At 42.8% G+C, this 19563-nt stretch overlaps 1 protein-coding gene across 3 annotated transcripts in view; it reads right to left on the bottom strand.

The window, feature by feature from the left end:
- Positions 1-19563, bottom strand: part of LOC126426732 (sorting nexin-13-like) — a 399890-nt gene that overhangs the window by 147135 nt on the left and 233192 nt on the right. For all 3 annotated transcript variants that reach the window (XM_050088694.1, XM_050088696.1, XM_050088695.1), the window contains one exon: positions 11173-11295. In XM_050088694.1, the coding sequence (XP_049944651.1) occupies positions 11173-11295 (123 nt within the window). The remainder of the gene's footprint in view (positions 1-11172; positions 11296-19563) is intronic.

Here is a 19563-nt window from a genome sequence, read left to right as displayed (position 1 = left end):
CTCCGCGGAACTCATGGACTTCAGATGTGGTCAGGTGATTGGGTGTCACTTGTGTCATACGTCTGTACACGAGATTTCCACACTCGCGAACATCCCTAGGTCCACTGTTTCTAATGTGATAGTGAAGGGACACGTACAGCACAAAAGCGTACAGGCCGACCTCGTCTGTTGACTAACAGAGACCGCCAACAGTTGAAGAGGGGCGTAATGTGTAATTGCCAGGCATCTATCCAGACTATCACACAGGAATTCCAAACTGCACCAGGATTCACTGCAAGTACTATGACAGTTAGGCGGGAGGTGAGAAAACTTGGATTTCACGATCGAGCAGCTGACCATAAGCCACTAATCACATCTGTAAATGCCAAACGATGCCTCAGTCAGTGTGAGGAGCCTAAACACTGAACCATTGAACAGTGGAAAAATGTTGTGTGGAGTGACAAATCACAGTGCACAATGTGGCGATCCGATGGCAGGGTGTGGGTATGGCGAATGCCCGGTGAACGTCATCTGCCAGCGTGTGTAGTGCCAACAGTAAAATTCGGGGGCAGTGGTGTTGTGGTATGGTCATGTTTTCCTTGGAGGGGGCTTGCACAGCACAGACCTACATTGATGTTTTAAGCTCCTTCTTGCTTCCTACTGTTGAAGAGCAATTCGGGGATGGCGACTGCATCTTTAAACACGATTGAGCACCTGTTCATAATGCACGGTCTGTGGCGGCGTGGTTACACGACAATAACATCCCAGTAATGGACTGGCCTGCACAGAGTCCTGACCTCAATTCTATAGAACACCTTTGGGATGTTTTGGAACGCCAACTTCATACCAAGCGTCAATGACCAACATCGATACCTCAGTGCAGCACTCCGTGAAGAATGGGCTGCCATTCCTCACGAAACCTTCCAGCCCCCTTTTGAACTATGCCTGCTAGTGTGGAAGCTGTCATCAATGCTAGGTTTGGGGCAATACCACACTGAATTCCAGCATTTTAAGTTACCTGGCATTTTAAGATATTTTCAGCCAGGTGTCCTGATACTTTTAATCACACAGTGTACTGACAAACAGGGACCACTGAACATTGCAGAAGACAGTTGTAAAAAAATTGCATAACATCAATGGAGAAAATTACTCCCGAGTTCTAAATTGCTACCAGCAATCCACATGGCACAATGACTGTGTGTAATGAGTCAAAAAGAACGGCGGTACAATGAACGAGCAGCTGCTCGTAATCTACACAGGTCTGAGGTTGACATTAAGACAGCTCGAGGTGCCGTCGAGAGCACCCCCGTGGGACAATCGGTGACTCGAGATGAGTTATTTACAGCGACGAATAACACTAAACCCTGTGGAGATCTGACGGAGGGGTTTGGGTACGCGAATGCCTAGATGATGTTAACTGCCACTGTGCATAATGCCGACAGCGAGGTACACGGGAGCTGATGTTACGATATGGGGGTGTTTTCATGGTGAGGCTGTGGTGACATTATTACATAAAAAAATTAAAATAAAAAAAGAGACACTAAATGTGAAAGGATAAGAATGCATTTTACAGCACTGTGTACTTGCCACAGTAAAGGAGCAGTTCAGAGACAATCGCTGATTGTATCGGCATGCCAATGAAACCTGTTATAAAGCAGCTTCTGTGAGGCAACAGTCTGTGGGCAGTGACATCCCTGAAATGGACTGGCCTGCCCAGGGTGCCGACTCAAATTTCGACGGAACACCTCTGTGATCGTTTAGAAAGCCAACTTCGCTCTAGATCCCGGCACTCGAGTTCACTACCTCCTCAGAACGGTAACAGAAAGCTGGAAACAGTCAACCGCCCTGCTAATGGAGAAAGTACCCCCTGACGATGGGAGAAGAAAGACGATCGGGTAGGTTAAGGGAAATGTTATGGGAAGAATATAGAAACAAGATACTTGTGTACCCCTTCGTACAAGAAGAAATTAAGAAAATAATTTTAAGATTGAAAAAGAAAAAAATTTCCAGGACAAGACAGGATTCCTCCCGATGTAATACAAGCCGTATGTTACCAATGAAATAGTTACTTGTGTGATCTGATCAATGAGTGTGTATTGCAAGGAAGGGCCTCAACACTGTGGAAGAATGCTGAAGTAACAATAATTAGTAAAGGGCAAGAAAAGGATCCAATTATATCCAAATCCTACAGACCAGTATGTCTTCTGAACGTTCTCAGCAAGAGATTTGAAAAGCTATTATGCTAAAGACTACAAGATCACAACCTGCTTTGCGAGATAAGCCCTCACCAATACGGGTTTGAAAGAGGCTAGTCAACTGAAGATGCAATTAATAAGGCAATTTCGCTAGCGACAGATACTCATTCTACGTACGCCCTAGGAATGACGACTGATATTGCTGGCGCCTTCAATAACCTACATCGGCCGTCTTTCTTTGGTCGCCTTAGGGATTTGGAGAGTCCAGAATTGCGTGAGAGATTATTGCCACAGGTGACGTGCTTCTGTAAGAAGTCCAGGAATGAAACTAATGAAGGCAACAACAAAAGGCTTTCCACAGTGGACAGTGTGTGTAGTCCGGAGTTTTGGGCTGTAGCAATAGACCCCATAATGAATTATAGAAGACAAATTTAACGCAGCCCTCCACAACTTCACAAAACAACGTACCTGCTGTTGGATGGGGACCTAATAAGAAATCGAAAAATTAAATGATGTAACAATTAGGAGAAGTGCAGTAACGATATATCTAGGGGTATTTCTGGAACAATGTCTTAACTTTACACATCACGTAAAGGAAGCAGGTAGAAAAGGTACAAATCTGATGAATAAAATTGTAACCACTGCAAATAGGCAATTTTGGCTTCCTTGAAGACAATCAGAGTATACCACCAATCTATATTACTACCAGTCATAGGATATGGCACGAGCAATCGGGCTCACAGATTGCTGTTAGTGAAGCCAGTCTCGGTAGTGACAACAGTTCAACGAGGTGTTCTACTACGATTAACTGGCTCCTACTGCACTACCTCGAATGATACTTTGTCAGTAATTATAGGAATATGGACACTGGACTTGGAAATTAGGAAAGGGGAGCCTTCTTCTGGTTAAAAAAAGGCAATCAAATGGTAGTACGAAGGGTGCTCGGAACTGTGCCGCAAGGTTCGGTCTTGGGTCCTCTGCTGTTCTTAATATATATTAATGACTTTCCATTCTATATTCACAAAGATGCAAAGCTGCTACTTTTTGCCGATGATACAAGTATAGCTATCACACCCAACAGACAAGAATTAACTGGTGAAATTGTAAACGATGTTTTTCAGAAAATCATTAAGTGGTTCTCTGCAAATGGGCTCTCATTAAACTTTGACAAAACACAGTATATACAGTTCCACACAGTAAATGGAATGACACCATTAATAAATATAGACTTCAATCAGAAATCGGTAGCTAAGGTAGAATATTCAAAATTTCTAGGTGTTGCATTGATGAGGGGTTGAACTGGTAAAAACACACTGAGGATCTCCTGAAACGTTAGAGTTCAGCTACTTATGCTATTAGGGTCATCTTCACTACTTGAGGTTAAATCTAACTTTGGCTCAGAACGGGTAAATTATGCTGCCACTAAAGTCTTTGGTCACCTACCTAATAGCATCAAAAGTCTGACAGATAGCCATATAGCATTTAAAGGGAAATTAGATGAATTTTTGGATATAGTAACTGGGTAATTTCCCCAACCCCCACAAAAAATAAAAAATAAAATTAAAAATTAAAAAAATAAAAATATTGTGTAATGTAATATCTTGTATAGACACTTTTTATTAACCTGACACGTTCCACATCATTACAAAGTGTTGTATTCATGATCTATGGAACAAGTACTAATCTAATCTAATCTGAGACCCATTTGAAAAAGGAAATAAAAGATCGCACATTACAATAGAGGAAAAATGAATGGGACACTTCAGTACTGGCAGGAGACTGTACCAATTTCTCACTAACATTAGAGAGAGATTAAAAATGAGATTTCTTAACCCATCAAGTGGACCAATACAAATCTGACCTCTTGTGGCCCTTATGCCACAGCTGTGTAAAAAATCAAAAGACAGCAAATGATAGCTGCACCTGCGGCAGTGTGGACACACCGGAACACACGATGAGGCACTGTGCACTCTATTAAGATGCAGCGGGTAGTGGATGTCAGGTATTAAGGGTATTGGATCCCAAAGCAGCACCAGGGAATGAGTCAACCTGGTCCATCTCTGACAATACTGCAGCCGCAGTATCCGGGGCAGTCGAGGAAGACTTCACGACACATTCAACCGTAAGCCACCGTGCTGCCATCCGGGCAAAACGGCATACTCTGCACACGGAGAGAATACGACTTAGGTTGGTGACGACTGAGCAAAATACTGACATAATCTATATTGCTCGGGTGCAAGTGATCGTGGAAGGGTGGACTTCAAGGAGTGATTTATGTGTGGAACTACTAGAAATGCTGCCAAACTGCTGAAGAATCCAGCAGACTAAGGCTGTTGACCGGGGTAGTACTATGGCAGATCCAGTAGCGGAGATAACCATCTACAAGTTCAACGCGCCAAAATAAATGAACAAACAGAGAACAAATTCTGTTGTGTTTGTAGGAGATAGTGGTTGGGTAAATGGTTAAAGATTCAATGTAGTTTTGGAGCAGTAGAAATAGTAGTTGTTGTTTGTTCTCTCTCTCTCTCTCTCTCTCTCTCTCTCTCTCTCTCTCTCTGGGGGAGGTAGTGAATTAACTAATTAATTTATTCTTAATAATTACAGCTTCTTATCTGGAAAGATTAAATACATAATTTAATACTATCCAAGGAAATGGGATTTGAATGGCCTATTTTAGCTTTTCAGATAATAGGCTGTAATTATGAAGAATAAATAAATTCACTACCTCCTCTGGTTTGGGTTTGAGGGTGAATGGGCTGCCATTCCTCCAGATAATGTCCACGAATAGGTTTCCGCATACTTTCGATGAGATACTGTGTATCTGAAACCACTTCGCTTTACACTGTTGTACGTGCTCAAAGTAACAGTGGCGACAGAATTTCCATTATGTTTTGTATCACAAAACCATAGTTTTGGGTGGATGCAACAGCTTCTTGAGGTGATGAAAATCATGGTTGATGTACTTTTTCCTTTTTTTCTTCCCATACAAAAACAAGAGAAAGTTGATAGAAGATAAATCAGATGAATATAGGCAATGAGACATTAATTTGATGTTTCTGCCCACCAAATAATCAACTGTTTGACGCGTCTGACTGTTGGCATTGCCGCAATTAAGAACAAAGTAACATTTCCCAATGATTTTCCTCATTTCAGTGATGCAGTGATTTGTTGCAAACAAATTCTCATACATCATTTGGCATTAACTGCTTTCCTCTAATACGGGCTGTTCTGATGCAGTTCCATAGGGCACGGGTATTCCCTGGCACCTTCAGCTTGCCCTGGGACAGGTGCAGCTAGAATAGGCTACCAGCCACGTGGCTTTATGGCATTCATTCTTCCAGGCATGCACAGACTATTCAGCCCCCCACACAACCGTGCGTTCAGTCGGTGCAGTACAGCTGCGTAGCTACAGCTCACCAGCTAGGCAGATATTTGCCCACTGCTACCTAGCTGTGATTGTGGATGCTCCACTGCCCTGCCTGTCGGCGCACCAGCCAGAACAGCCAGACATGTGGGTTTTAAGGGAGAGGGTAAGGAGTCATTCCAATCCCGGGAGCGGAAAGACTTACCTTAGGGGGAAAAAAGGGGTGGTATACACTTGCACACACACACATATCCATCCGCACGTACACAGACACAAGCAGACATTTGTAAAGGCAAAGTGTTTGGGCAGAGATGTCAGTCGAGTCGGAAGTACAGAGGCAAAGATGTTGTTGAATGACAGGTGAGGTATGAGTGGCAGCAACTTGAAATTAGCGGAGATTGAGCCCTGGTGGGTAACGGGAAGAGAGGATATATTGAAGAGCAAGTTCCCTTCTCCGGAGTTCGGATAGGTTGGTGTTGGTGGGAAGTATCCAGATAACCCGGACGGTGTAACACTGTGCCAAGATGTGCTGGCCGTGCACCAAGGCATGTTTAGCCACAGGCTGATCCTCATTACCAACAAACACTGTCTGCCTGTGTCCATTCATGTGAATGGACAGTTTGTTGCTGGTCGTTCCCACATAGAATGCATCACAGTGTAGGCAGGTCAGTTGGTAAATCACGTGGGTGCTTTCACACGTGGCTCTGCCTTTGATCGTGTACACCTTCCGGGTTACAGGACTGGAGTAGGTGGTGGTGGGAGGGTGTATGGGACAGGTTTTACACCGGGGGCGGTTACAAGAATAGGAGCCAGAAGGTAGGGAAGGTGGTTTGGGGATTTCATAGGGATGAAGTAAGAGGTTACGAAGGTTAGGTGGACGGCGGAAAGACACTCTTGATGGAGTGGGGAGGATTTCATGAAGGATGGATCACATTTCAGGGCAGGATTTGAGGAAGTCGTATCCCTGCTGGAGAGCCACATTCAGAGTCTGGTCCAGTCCCGGAAAGTATCCTGTCACAAGTGGGGCACTTTTGTGGTTCTTCTGTGGGAGGTTCTGGGCTTGAGGGGATGAGGAAGTGGCTCTGGTTATTTGCTTCTGTACCAGGTCGGGAGGGTAGTTACGGGATGCAAAAGCTGTTGTCAGGTTGTTGGTGTAATGGTTGAGGGATTCCGGACTGGAGCAGATTCGTTTGCCACGAAGACCTAGGCTGTAGGGAAGGGACCGTTTGATGTGGAATGGGTGGCAGCTGTCATAATGGAGGTACTGTTGCTTGTTGGTGGGTTTGATGTGGACGGACGTGTGAAGCTGGCCATTAGACAGATGGAGGTCAACATCAAGGAAAGTGGCGTGGGATTTGGAGTAGGACCAGGTGAATCTGATGGAACCAAAGGAGTTGAGGTTGGAGAGGAAATTCTGGAGTTCTTCTTCACTGTGAGTCCAGATCATGAAGATGTCATCAATAAATCTGTACCAAACTTTGGGTTGGCAGGCCTGGGTAACCAAGAAGGCTTCCTTTAGGCAACCCATGAATAGGTTGGCGTACAAGGGGGCCATCCTGGTACCCATGGCTGTTCCCTTTAATTGTTGGTATGTCTGGCCTTCAAAAGTGAAGAAGTTGTGGGTCAGGATGAAGCTGGCTAAAGTGATGAGGAAAGAGGTTTTAGGTAGGGTGGCAGGTGATCGGCGTGAAAGGAAATGCTCCATCGCAGCGAGGCCCTGGACGTGCGGAATATTTGTGTATAAGGAAATGGCATCAATGGTTACAAGGATGGTTTCCGGGGGTAACAGATTGGGTAAGGATTCCAGGCGTTCGAGAAAGTGGTTGGTGTCTTTGATGAAGGATGGGAGACTGCATGTAATGGGTTGAAGGTGTTGATCTACGTAGGCAGAGATACGTTCTGTGGGGGCTTGGTAACCAGCTACAATGGGGCGGCCGGGATGATTGGGTTTGTGAATTTTAGGAAGACGGTAGAAGGTAGGGGTGCGGGGTGTCGGTGGGGTCAGGAGGTTGATGGAGTCAGGTGAAAGGTTTTGCAGGGGGCCTAAGGTTCTGAGGATTCCTTGAAGCTCCGCCTGGACATCGGGAATGGGATTACCTTGGCAAACTTTGTATGTGGTGTTGTCTGAAAGCTGACGCAGTCCCTCAGCCACGTACTCCCGGCGATCAAGTACCACGGTCGTGGAACCCTTGTCCGCCGGAAGAATGACGATGTATCGGTCAGTCTTCAGATCACGAATAGCCTGGGCTTCAGCAGTGGTGATGTTGGGAGTAGGATTAAGGTTTTTTAAGAAGGATTGAGATGCAAGGCTGGAAGTCAGAAATTCCTGGAAGGTTTGGAGAGGGTGATTTTGAGGAAGAGGAAGTGGGTCCCGCTGCGACGGAGGACGGAACTGTTCTAGGCAGGGTTCAATTTGGATAGTGTCGTGGGGAGTTGGATCATTAGGAGTAGGATTAGGACCATTTTTCTTCGTGGCAAAGTGATATTTCCAGCAGAGAGTACGAGAGTAGGACAGTAAATCTTTGACGAGGGCTGTTTGGTTGAATCTGGGAGTGGGGCTGAAGGTGAGCCCTTTGGATAGGACAGAGGTTTCGGATTGGGAGAGAGGTTTGGAGGAAAGGTTAACTACTGCATTAGGGTGCTGTGGTTCCAGATTGTGTTGATTGGAATTTTGAGGTTTTGGAGGGAGTGGAGCTGGAAGTGGGAGATTGAGTAGATGGGAGAGACTGGGTTTGTGTGCAATGAGAGGAGGTTGAGGTTTGCTGGAAAGGTTGTGAAGGGTGAGTGAGTTGCGTTTCCGGAGGTGGGAAACCAGGAGATTGGATAGTTTTTTGAGGTGGAGGGTGGCATGCTGTTCTAATTTGTGGTTGGCCTGTAGGAGGATGCTCTGAACAGCCGGTGTGGATGTGGGAGAGGAAAGATTAAGGACTTTTATTAAGGATAGGAGTTGACGGGTGTGTTCATTGGCTAAGTTGATGTATAGGTGAAGGATTAGGTGGGTGAGGGCAATGGATTATTCAGTTTGGAACTGGTATAGGGACTGATGGAAAGAAGGGTTGCAGCCAGAGATGGGAACTTTAAGTGTGAGGCCTTTTGGGGTAATGCCAAATGTCAGACAAGCCTGAGAAAATAGAATATGGGAGTGTAATCTGGCTAGGGCGAAGGCATGTTTGCGGAGGGAATGTAAATAAAACTTAATGGGGTCGTTGTGGGGGTGTTGTGAGGGTGACATGGTATTAGAAGGTGGAAAGTGTAACATGAGGTTGAAATGAAGATGAAAATAAAAATATATGGGGAGAGATAAAGGTGAACTGGAAAGTAACTGGAGATCTGGTGTGAAAAAGGTGAAAAGGTGTTGGTTACAGCTGGGCTATGTTGGACTTGGGTTGGTAGAGAACCATGTGCACAAAGGCTAGGTGGTTGTGTTGCCACCAAAACACGTTAAATGACGGACAAATTTGGGAAAATTTCGAAAAAACTGCGTGTAATGTATTAAAAGGAGTGGTTTTGTGGTGGCAGATTATGAAAATGAGGCTAACAATTGTCTGACGAAGAAATAATGACGTTAAAACCTGTGGGAAGTGGCTAAAAATTATCAGTGATGTGGGAAAAACGGAAATGGAAATAAAGTGAAAGTTATTAGAAATAGCCGAAATAGTTGTTTAAAAGGTGAAACGAACTGTTTGTGAACTAGAAACGGTGGATTTTATAGCAGCGGTAGTGTTGAAAGTGGCAAAAAAAAAAAAAAAAATCCTCAAATCCTGCCCTGAAATGAGATCCATCCTTCATGAAATCCTCCCCACTCCACCAAAAGTGTCTTTCCGCCATCCACCTAACCTTCGTAACCTCTTAGTTCATCCCTATGAAATCCCCAAACCACCTTCCCTACCCTCTGGCTCCTACCATTGTAACCGCCCCCGGTGTAAAACCTGTCCCACGCACCCTCCCACCACCACCTACTCCAGTCCTGTAACCCGGAAGGTGTACACGATCAAAGGCAGAGCCACGTGTGAAAGCACCCACGTGATTTACCAACTGACCTGCCTACACTGTGATGCATTCTATGTGGGAATGACCAGCAACAAACTGTCCATTCGCATGAATGGACACAGGCAGACAGTGTTTGTTGGTAATGAGGATCAGCCTGTGGCTAAACATGCCTTGGTGCACGGCCAGCACATCTTGGCACAGTGTTACACCGTCAGGGTTATCTGGATACTTCCCACCAACACCAACCTATCCGAACTCCGGAGATGGGAACTTGTACTTCAATATATCCTCTCTTCCCATTACCCACCAGGCCTCAATCTCCGCTAATTTCAAGTTTCCGCCACTCATACCTCACCTGTCATTCAACAACATCTTTCCCTCTGCACTTCCGCCTCGATTGACATCTCTGCCCAAACTCTTTGTCTTTAAATATGTCTGCTTGTGTCTGTATGTGTGTGGATGGATATGTGTGTGTGTGTGTGTGTGTGTGCGCGCGCGCATACCCATCCTTTTTCCCCCTAAGGTAAGTCTTTCTGCTCCTGGGATTGGAATGACTCGTTACCCTCTCTCTTAAAACCCACATCCTTTCAGCTTTCCCTCTCCTTCCCTCTTTCCTGATGAAGCAACCGTGAGTTGCGAAAGCTTGAAATTTGTGTGTGTGTTTGTTATTGTTTCTATCAACGTACCAACGCTTTCGTTTGGTAAGTTACTGAATCTTTGTTTTTAGATACATTTTTCCCACGTGGAATGTTTCCCTCTATTATAACTATAGATATTCAGATTGAGATGATGACATATCTGATATGCCTGCCATCATTGGTGATGATGTGGCACAGATGAATAGCAAAATTCTGCACGAACCGCTGAAGTATCAATGCTGTCGATGGCCTCCTGACTGGCTGTTTTCAGCTCATCAATCGTTTTGGGGTTATTGCTGTACACTTTGTCCTTAATATAGCCCCACAAAAACGAGTCACATGCATTCAGATCCGGAGAATATGGCGAACAATCAATTCTGATGTTTGGTTTGTGGGGTACTCAAGTGTGCTGTTATCAGTGCCCCTACAAAGTACCAACCCTTCCAAAGTCTTCATGTACCGTTCAGTAGTCACTGTGCCATCAAGAAATAGTGCACAGATTATTCCGTGACTGGACACTTACACTGCACAGTCACCTGTTGAGGTTGGAGAGACTTCTCTATCACAAAATGTAGAGGTCTCAGTCCCCCAAATGCACCAATTCTGCCTGTTGACAAACCCATCCAAATGAAAGTGGGCTTCATCGCTAAACCAAACCGTGCACGCACACAGTAATTCACATTGTGCCCTGCGGCCAATAATGCAGTTTGAACTTCCTAACGCAAACCGTTCAGAAGTTTTGACAATTTTATTTCATGTAATTCAGCAACTGCCATCCCCCATAAGCAAAAAACTTGGCTAATTTCTGACTGTCATAGCTTAAACAATAACAAAAGGACAAACTTTCAAAGAACAGTATTTGGTGGTGGGGATGGTCATTTGTAGAAACATTAGAAAAATTGTTCTGAGCACTATGGGACTTAACATCTGTGGTCATCAGTCCCCTAGAAACATTACAGGGAGACTCAGTCGGCACTTAAGTGCACCTCTGTGGCCGCGCTCTCACCTGCAGCTTCTCGTACACGGCGGCCTGCGCCTCGTCGAACCAGGTCTCGTGCGGCGCCTCCGTGCGGATGCGGAAGAGCAGCTTCCTCACGACCGTCTCGTCCAGGCGGAGCCGGGGAGAAGCCTGCAGCACAAGCCACACACTGACACTGGGCTGTTCTGGGCTACAGAGCCATTTAGAATGACAAATTTATCAGAGCAGCTCTCTCTAGCAACAGAAGTATCAGAAATTAACTAGGGCTGAGCTCCAGCTGAGAATGTCATAAAAACGTTTAAAGGGCATTGCATTCAGCTTATGAATGAAGTAGTGTTTTTGTTTTGCTTGTTGGTATTCCAGTAGCTATGGATTTATTTATCAATTGTCATTTTTTATTTGTCTTTCACTGTTGTTCCTCGAGTTTACATTATTGTCGTTTTGTGATCTGGAGATAGTGAGTGAAGCTGTGGGCATAAGAAAACGGAAAGCCAAAAGGAGAAATCCGAACATTTCTGACATTTCTTTTGTTCCAGTTCAACTGAGGGTTAACAGTAGTGGAGTCAGTGGGAAACACTTGCACCAAAGGGGACAGTGCCCCACAAGAGAATGGTTTCCTCGTTTTAAGTAGCATTGTTTTGACATTAGAGCCTTTCCACATTCAGGAAGACCTTAAGGGTTCAATGAAGATCGTTAAACACATTACTCCACAATGAATCGCATCGAGGTACTCGAGAACTGGCAAATGTGATGAACTACAATCATTCCACCGTCGTACGACATTAGCAGGCAATGGAGAAGGTTCAAAAATCGCACATACGGATACCACGGGCTCTAAGCCACAATCACAAAAACCGACACATCCGTGCTTGCTTATCATCAATTTGCTCGTGAACCAACTGTTCCTATCCTCCATCTTTACTGGTGATGAGAAATGGTGTCTTTGCACTATCGTGCTAACGTAAGAAAAGGAAAGGAATAGTTGAGACCGTACAAAGAACTGCATGCATCCACAAAAGATAAAGTTCTGCATCCGGTGGATCAGCAACTGTGTGATGCACTATCGAATTCCCCACCCAAGGTGTAACTATCACTGCTGACATTTACTGCCAACAACTGAGACATCTTGCAGACGCAACCTGAGGACAATGACCAGGAAGAATGACTGAAGCGGTGCTACTCCAAGGTAACACCTGCCCATATTCTGCTAGAACAACAAAAGAACTATACAGGAGTTGGGTTTGGACGTCATTCTGCACACACCTTACTCACCTGATTTAAGAGAAACTGAAAAATGGATTAAGTTGCGGGATTTGGCCTGAGAAGTAAGAAGACTCTTAAGCTGCCAGACGTACTGGAACTAACAAACGCAGCTTTTTCACACATCACTGCCAAACACTGGCAGCATATAGAACAGCTTGTCATAAAAGAAGAGAAAATTTTGCACTTGGTTGGCTTCGTGGATTCTGTTGTTGATAGGTTCATTATCAACGTAGCAGGTGACACTTCCAGAACTGAAATGTATTTCTTGAATTCGGATAAGGAAAGAGACAACTGACTGTAAGTAATAGCTTCAGTGGCTTCAATATTTAACTGTACAGCGAAATCCTTAAATACTCTCTTACGTTACACTCAGCTTACGCAGAAAAATTACCCTGTGGTCAAGTCAGGAATTTCCATAATTATAATAGTACATTAGCTAAAAACAATAACACGTTGTGGTTTTTGCCTAGTCATCTACGGAGTGTATTGTGGGAGATTTGCAGTGTATTGTTTCATGCTGCTTAAAAATTAAACAACATCTGAAGCTGTATTGCTCCTCTGCTCATCTCGTTTTACGTGTGAACTGCAGCTGGCCACGTAACTGCAGGCTGGCTGTATCAGCTGACCGGCCAGTGCTGTCCAAGTTAAACACTCCGGTAAAGCTGTTGTCCCGTATTACCGCTAAGTCGATGTGCCCATAATGCATACCACAAAACGTACCCTTATTATCGTACCTGACAGTACTCTAGACATCTTGACTGCAGTCCCATGTGAAAATGAAATCCAATGAAGTTCCAGCAAATGCAGAAGAACACATAGTGCACTGTTTACATCAGGTTTATTCTTATGATGAGTGGATTATAGCAACTGCAGATGTCGAATGTCGCAAACAGGTGTCCGTGTCGAAAGTTTTCAAAATATGATACCTCGTAAATGACTCCCACTAGAATCCTGTGACAAGCACCACTGACATTCAAATTTACCCAATGTCAGTAGCCATTGTTCCATTTAGAAAAGTGACATTTGCATAAAAAATACACTTTCTATATATTGCTACAATCTGTTGATTGGATAACAATACAAGCACCTGACTACCAATTCATTCTGTCAAAACCACACATCAACAGCACTTTCCATTTCCGCATTATTTGCAATGAAAGGCTGCAGTGATTCACCCTGTGTATTTGGTGTCTGTTCCTTCAAACATGACCAAAAAAAACAGACACCACATACATACTGTAACAACTTGATATTAAATTAAAAATATTTATGAAATTTTGACATAATATTTGGCAGTAGCAATTTTTTAGTCTTCTGTCAAAGGCTCAGAGAGAAAGTTGGTAATGAGATTCATTGAGTATCTATAGTATAAATTAAAATTATTCTGCCGTCATTGTTTGCAAAGTATGTTTTAATAATTTTCAATCTAAAAATGTATTTCCATCTACATTCTGGATGAGAGAAAATTGTTATTCTATTTGTCGTAGCAAATTTTTTAAACAATTTATTGAAATCCCACAAAAATGATTGTAATTTCAATTTTGATCATGTTAAAACAATGTAATGAGCAAAATCAATTGCTGTTGTATTTATAACAGCACTCACCAGTTTTAGCTTGCTAATTAGTTAGTTAATAGTTGTCTATTGGTTAGCTACATGAATCTGCCATAACTGCAATGCTGTAACATTCCATGTTAAATGGTTGAAATGGCTCTGATCACTATGGGACTTAACATCTGAGGTCATCAGTCCCCTAGAACTTAGAACTACTTAAACCTAACTAACCTAAGGACATCACACACATCCGTGCCCGAGGCAGGATTCGAACCTGCAACTGTAGCAGTCGCGCGGTTCCAGACTGTAGCGCCTAGAACCACTTGGTCACTCCGGTCGGTCATTCCGTGTTAATTTTATTCAGAAATGTAATTTTTACTCTGTGATTATTCTATTAAGCATAATAAACTGTGAAACTTAAATATCATACATCAGGCAGTGAAGTGCAGATAAGTAACACAATCTTGGAGGACAACACTAATAAGGGGAGGTCCCTCGGGGTGAGATCTATTTTTTTTAAACAACTGATACAATGGTGTAGGTTACTTTTGTGAATGTCATTTTAATAATTTATATTTGTTAACTTTGAATTAATTTCTTCCATTTTTCTCATTTTATGCTTTCGAATATGTCATTTCAATCATGATTTCTATTCCTCATTTTGTTTGAATTCAGTTTTATTTATAATTACTTCTATTGTTTAGACCTTCAGCTGTGTTACTTAGTCCACACGTTTTATATGTCTGCATGATGATTACAAACGAAACTAGCTCGCTCACATCATGGAACAGCTCCATGCAGTGGACCCTGGGTCATGCCGAGCCAAAACATCGGTTGGTACCAGACTCATTGTGTCGAGAGGATCTCCTGGCTTCACACACTTGGAATAAAACGTGTCACGTAATGGCTCTACTAAGAGCTGTATGGCAAGAAATATCAGACATAGTCTCCAAATTTGCTAACTAAATATTGAAGGACTGAGAACACCAAAATGGAAAACTCTGTCTCAAATTCCGCATGAGAGGAACGCTGATGTACTTACTATATAAGAGGCTTACATAGACTGTAGCTAATCTTCAGGAAAGAGGAAGAATACCAGGATATGAGATACTAGGAGCCGCATACCATCATGCAAACACCTGTGCCACTTATATTCACAGCAAAATAGAAACTGCCTACTATTTCCCTCTGGCCTTGACAATGGGATTCACAATGCCACTATAAAAGTTGAACAGATTTCAATAGCTAATGTTTACAGAACTCCACACAAGCAGTGACCTGCTGAGGTACTATCCCTTTTCCCTCCCAATTCCCTATGTGGAAAATTTCAACAATCATACAATGTGGAAGTACAACACCAATGACAAGAATGGTCTTGCACTTGCTGACTGGGTGGAGAAAAACAGTGCAAGTCTAATATTTGATGTGAAGGACAAGAAAACTTTCAGATCAGCAGCACAGGGCAGAGACTCCAATCCAGATCTCTGCTTCTCAGCTCATAATCAAAACAGTGAACCAGAAAGCATATCCAGAATGGTTCTGTCAGATTTCTCATGTGGTCAACATCGCCCAGTCATATACGAAATAGACATACAAATCTAAATGGAACTTCCATAAGACAAATTGGGAATAGTTTTGTGGAGAACTTGGCAAGGTTCTTTGCAACAGCAAAAAAATTTACACCGTGCAGGTACCACGAAGAATAGATTCACAAACAGAACAAATACTGAAGAATTTTTTGAAATCTACACAAAGACGTATATTCAAAGTAAGACTTAACAACTCGCTTGCAGATGATAAGGGTAGTAACATAAGCAAACACAGGAAACAATAATGGACTGCTTCAAGGAGCAGCACGAGCGGTGATGTTTTTTAACCTCTATGCCTCTAATCTGCCTGAAACGATGTCAACGAAGTTCAGCTATGCCGATGATACGGCTGACTATCCAAAACAAACATTTTGAAGATGCTGAAAACATTCTCACCACTGACCTAAATAAATCGTGTGGGTATTTCACTAAATAGCAGGTAATACCCAAACCCCAACAAGACCAAAATCAGCTGTTTTCATCGGAACAACAAAGTGGCTTGACACAAGACGAAAATTCATACAGATAACACAGAAGTCTCTTATCAGCAACAACCAAAGTACTTGATGGTTACTCTAGATAGGATCTTACATTTAGAAACATGTATTACATAAAATAAGTTCACACAACAATTCCACTGCGATGCTCTGCAGAGATGAGCATCAGCAGATATGCCAAAAAGCTCTGTACTCGCCTTAGGGAACTCTGCAATGTAGTATTGCACACCAGTGTGGTTACTAGCAAGCACATAAAGAAGGTGGACACCCAACTACGCTGCTATGAAAGTGTGTATCATGGACAAGGAAAAAAAAAATTCCCGGATTTCCCGGTTGAAAATACACTTTTTCCGTGCTAAGTAACAGTATACTTTTCCTCGGCACTGTAAAATTTATCAATCCTTTGAATGATTATGTTTGTATACACAGACATCAAATTTCCAAGCACTTTAGAAAACAAAACTCAGGGAGGAAAAAAAACATTTTTGCTAGGTCTTTGATGTGTAGCAACATGTACACTGCATATTTTCATGTTACGAAGTTATAAATTCGAATTCCACCGAACACAGCATGTTACTTTCTGAAGCATTGAAACTGACATTGCGACGCGCTTTTGTAAGCCAGTCATAGCTCAGGTCACGTGATCTCACCAGCTGATGACAGCATAGGACACGTGATGTAGTCAGCCAATAGCAAGATCACTCTTAAGTAGCGTGAACACACAAATAAGAAAAGTTAATGGTTTAAATAAATAAAGGATACATAGTGTTGCCACAAGAAAAACATATGATATTGGTCTCTAAGATTAACAAGCTGCAAGAGAAGCTAAGCTTCCTCATGTAATGTTGACCTTTCTTGTGCATGTTACACTTTAAGATACATCACACAAATGTTCCAGTAAAATTTTTAATAACGACGTACATGTCTGATCTTCTGGGCTCGATTTAAGAAATTCATCGTACATTCTGCACATAGTTCATCTTGCGTAAAAGGAAATTTACTTGGAAAGTAACACTTTTCAAACCACCATTCGCAATATTTTCCCATGACCTGGTAGAAATTGGTACATTTCAGCAGTTGCCAGAGAGCGCCAGATAATAGGTGTCACTGCACTAGCGCAGCTACGATGATGCAGGAAGCCCACATGTTCGTACGTGTAAAACATTAAAAGATCTTGCATTATGTCATAAAAGAAAGAAGACATCAGAGGATACTTCAAGAGCATCGGAATTTCGTGAACCATACTAAAATGCATAATTCGGCTTAAAGTGCACATTCGTATGTCCAGATTCAGATGTAAATTTTCTTGAGCGCCAGTACTGTATTATACCATGTTTGGTTCTTTATTATGGCAGAATGCCACACGAGCTGAAAGATGGAAAACGTATGCTTGAAATGCAGTGAACACTTGAAACTAGCCAGCAGTGTGAAATTAAACACTTCATTTCATATCAATTGACTGCCTCAGCGCAAAAGATTAATAAAAGCCAAAGCTCTTTAGCACACCGACAAAAATAACTTCATTGTTCTGCAAGGCGATTAATGCTTGACTGTCAGAAATGTGGAAATAAAACCTGAAACTAATAACATATTTTAGCCTTCTGTAATTATGGGAACGTATTTTAATAAACACAGGTCATGTGGGGACTACCCACCACCCCACTACAACTCAGACTGCTCTGTTCATCAGCCCGGATCTATGATATTTCCGAACCGGGGCAATACTAGACAGTGGCGCCCAGCCACACATCTGTAGCCAGGAGCGGAAGAAGGTACTACTCATATGCGACTCAACTGCGCATGCTCAAGAGCCCACCCGCAACTGCTCAAACGAATCTAATGTAAAAAGCTGTCACGTCACGCTCATCGGAGGCAATTTGTTGTTGGGAAGCATTGCATGGTCTTCCTTAAGCCTTTGACGCCCTTTTCTGTTGGCAGATGCTTAGATGCTTGTATGAATACTGTGTTTTGTTGTATATGGTGCTTTTCCTTTGCGACTTAACTTTTATTTTCATCCCCCCCCCTCGCTGGTTTTTTGTCGCTGCAGTATTATCCTGCAGTAGCGGGATACAGTAATATCCTTTGTAGAGTATTGGTTCTTACCAATCAAAATCACAAAAATTGGACTGAAAGCTAAAACAATGAAAAATTCCTGGAATTCTAAAAAATTCCTGGTTTTCTCCCGGATGAAAATATTCAAGGGCTTTTCCCGGATCTCCCGGTTGTCCCGGGTCGTATACACCCTGTATGAGGATTATAAGTGGCTGTATAAAGGCAACCACACTATACTGGTTCCCCACACTTAGCCATACAGCTCCGAAGCTTCAGTGAATGAATACACGAGAGTAATGAGTAATCCGCTACTTCCATCCACAAAGATGCTCCAATTTTGTAAACAGTTCAATTTCACTCTTGAATTTTTTTTATTGAATAGTTTCTACAAAATCATTCGAGAAAGATTTCAGAGTGTATGCCTCAATTCTGTCATTGCCGACTGGCCGAAAGGTGGAAACACTTGTTGGCCTCCCCTTCTGCACAAACGAATGAACGAACCCGCCCAGTACTTCGAATGAAAACTCGTCATACCATGTCGGCCACTGTATGCTGCACGTGCTATACAACCCCTATTGGTGTCCTGTAATAGGTCTTTGGATACTTTTCATCAGACTGTGTATTTTGTATTCCTGCATGTTTGGTTAAACACAAAAACTAGACCATAAATAGAGGAAAACAGAACAATTCATATCAAACAAAGGAAAATCCGGGATGGAATAATGACAATATTATGAAAAGGACAGATTGCTACTCATCATACAGCAGGTGTGTGTGTGTGTGTGTGTGTGTGTGTGTGTGTGTGTGTGTGTGTGCTATTTCAGAAGAAGGCCTTCTGGCCAAAAGCTTGCATGCTTAGTAGTCTTTTTGTTGTGCCTGTCTGAGACTCAATATCTACGCTACATGGTGAGGAACAATCTACACTTTTCATAATATTGCCAAAGTAATTTATACAGTTAATAGCCATTCCTACCATTACATATGGAAACATTTGGTGCAATCAAACACAGATCGGATTACACAATCAAATCTTCCACTGGCCCCTAGAATTATGACCAGCAGACTCACAAGACTGATAAATGAAGTATTATTTGGCAAAAGGTATAAAACTTGCACGAAAGAATGTGTGTTTAACACATGGACCAGTAATACAGTTGTTCTCTTATTCATTATATACATGCAAAGTAGAGTTTCACTGAAGTGATTAAAACACAGCAGAATGGAACAGCCTGTGACAATGTTCTGAACAATTTGATCACTGCGACTTTTGATACTGGACTGCTGCAATGTGGATACATAAAAAATTACAAGGCATTTCCACACATTGACCTTCTCATGCATGCACCCTCTTCCATTCCACTGTGTTTTAACACACTGTAGACACAGCCCCAGTAGAGCTCAGACAGCAGCAGTTAGTCACACAGATGATGCCCAAATTGTGTGCACGCTGTGTTTAAAAATTC

Source organism: Schistocerca serialis, chromosome 11 (assembly GCF_023864345.2).
Source record: "Schistocerca serialis cubense isolate TAMUIC-IGC-003099 chromosome 11, iqSchSeri2.2, whole genome shotgun sequence".
NCBI classification, from domain to species: Eukaryota; Metazoa; Arthropoda; class Insecta; order Orthoptera; family Acrididae; genus Schistocerca; species Schistocerca serialis.
This window is presented reverse-complemented; position numbering and strand designations above follow the sequence as displayed.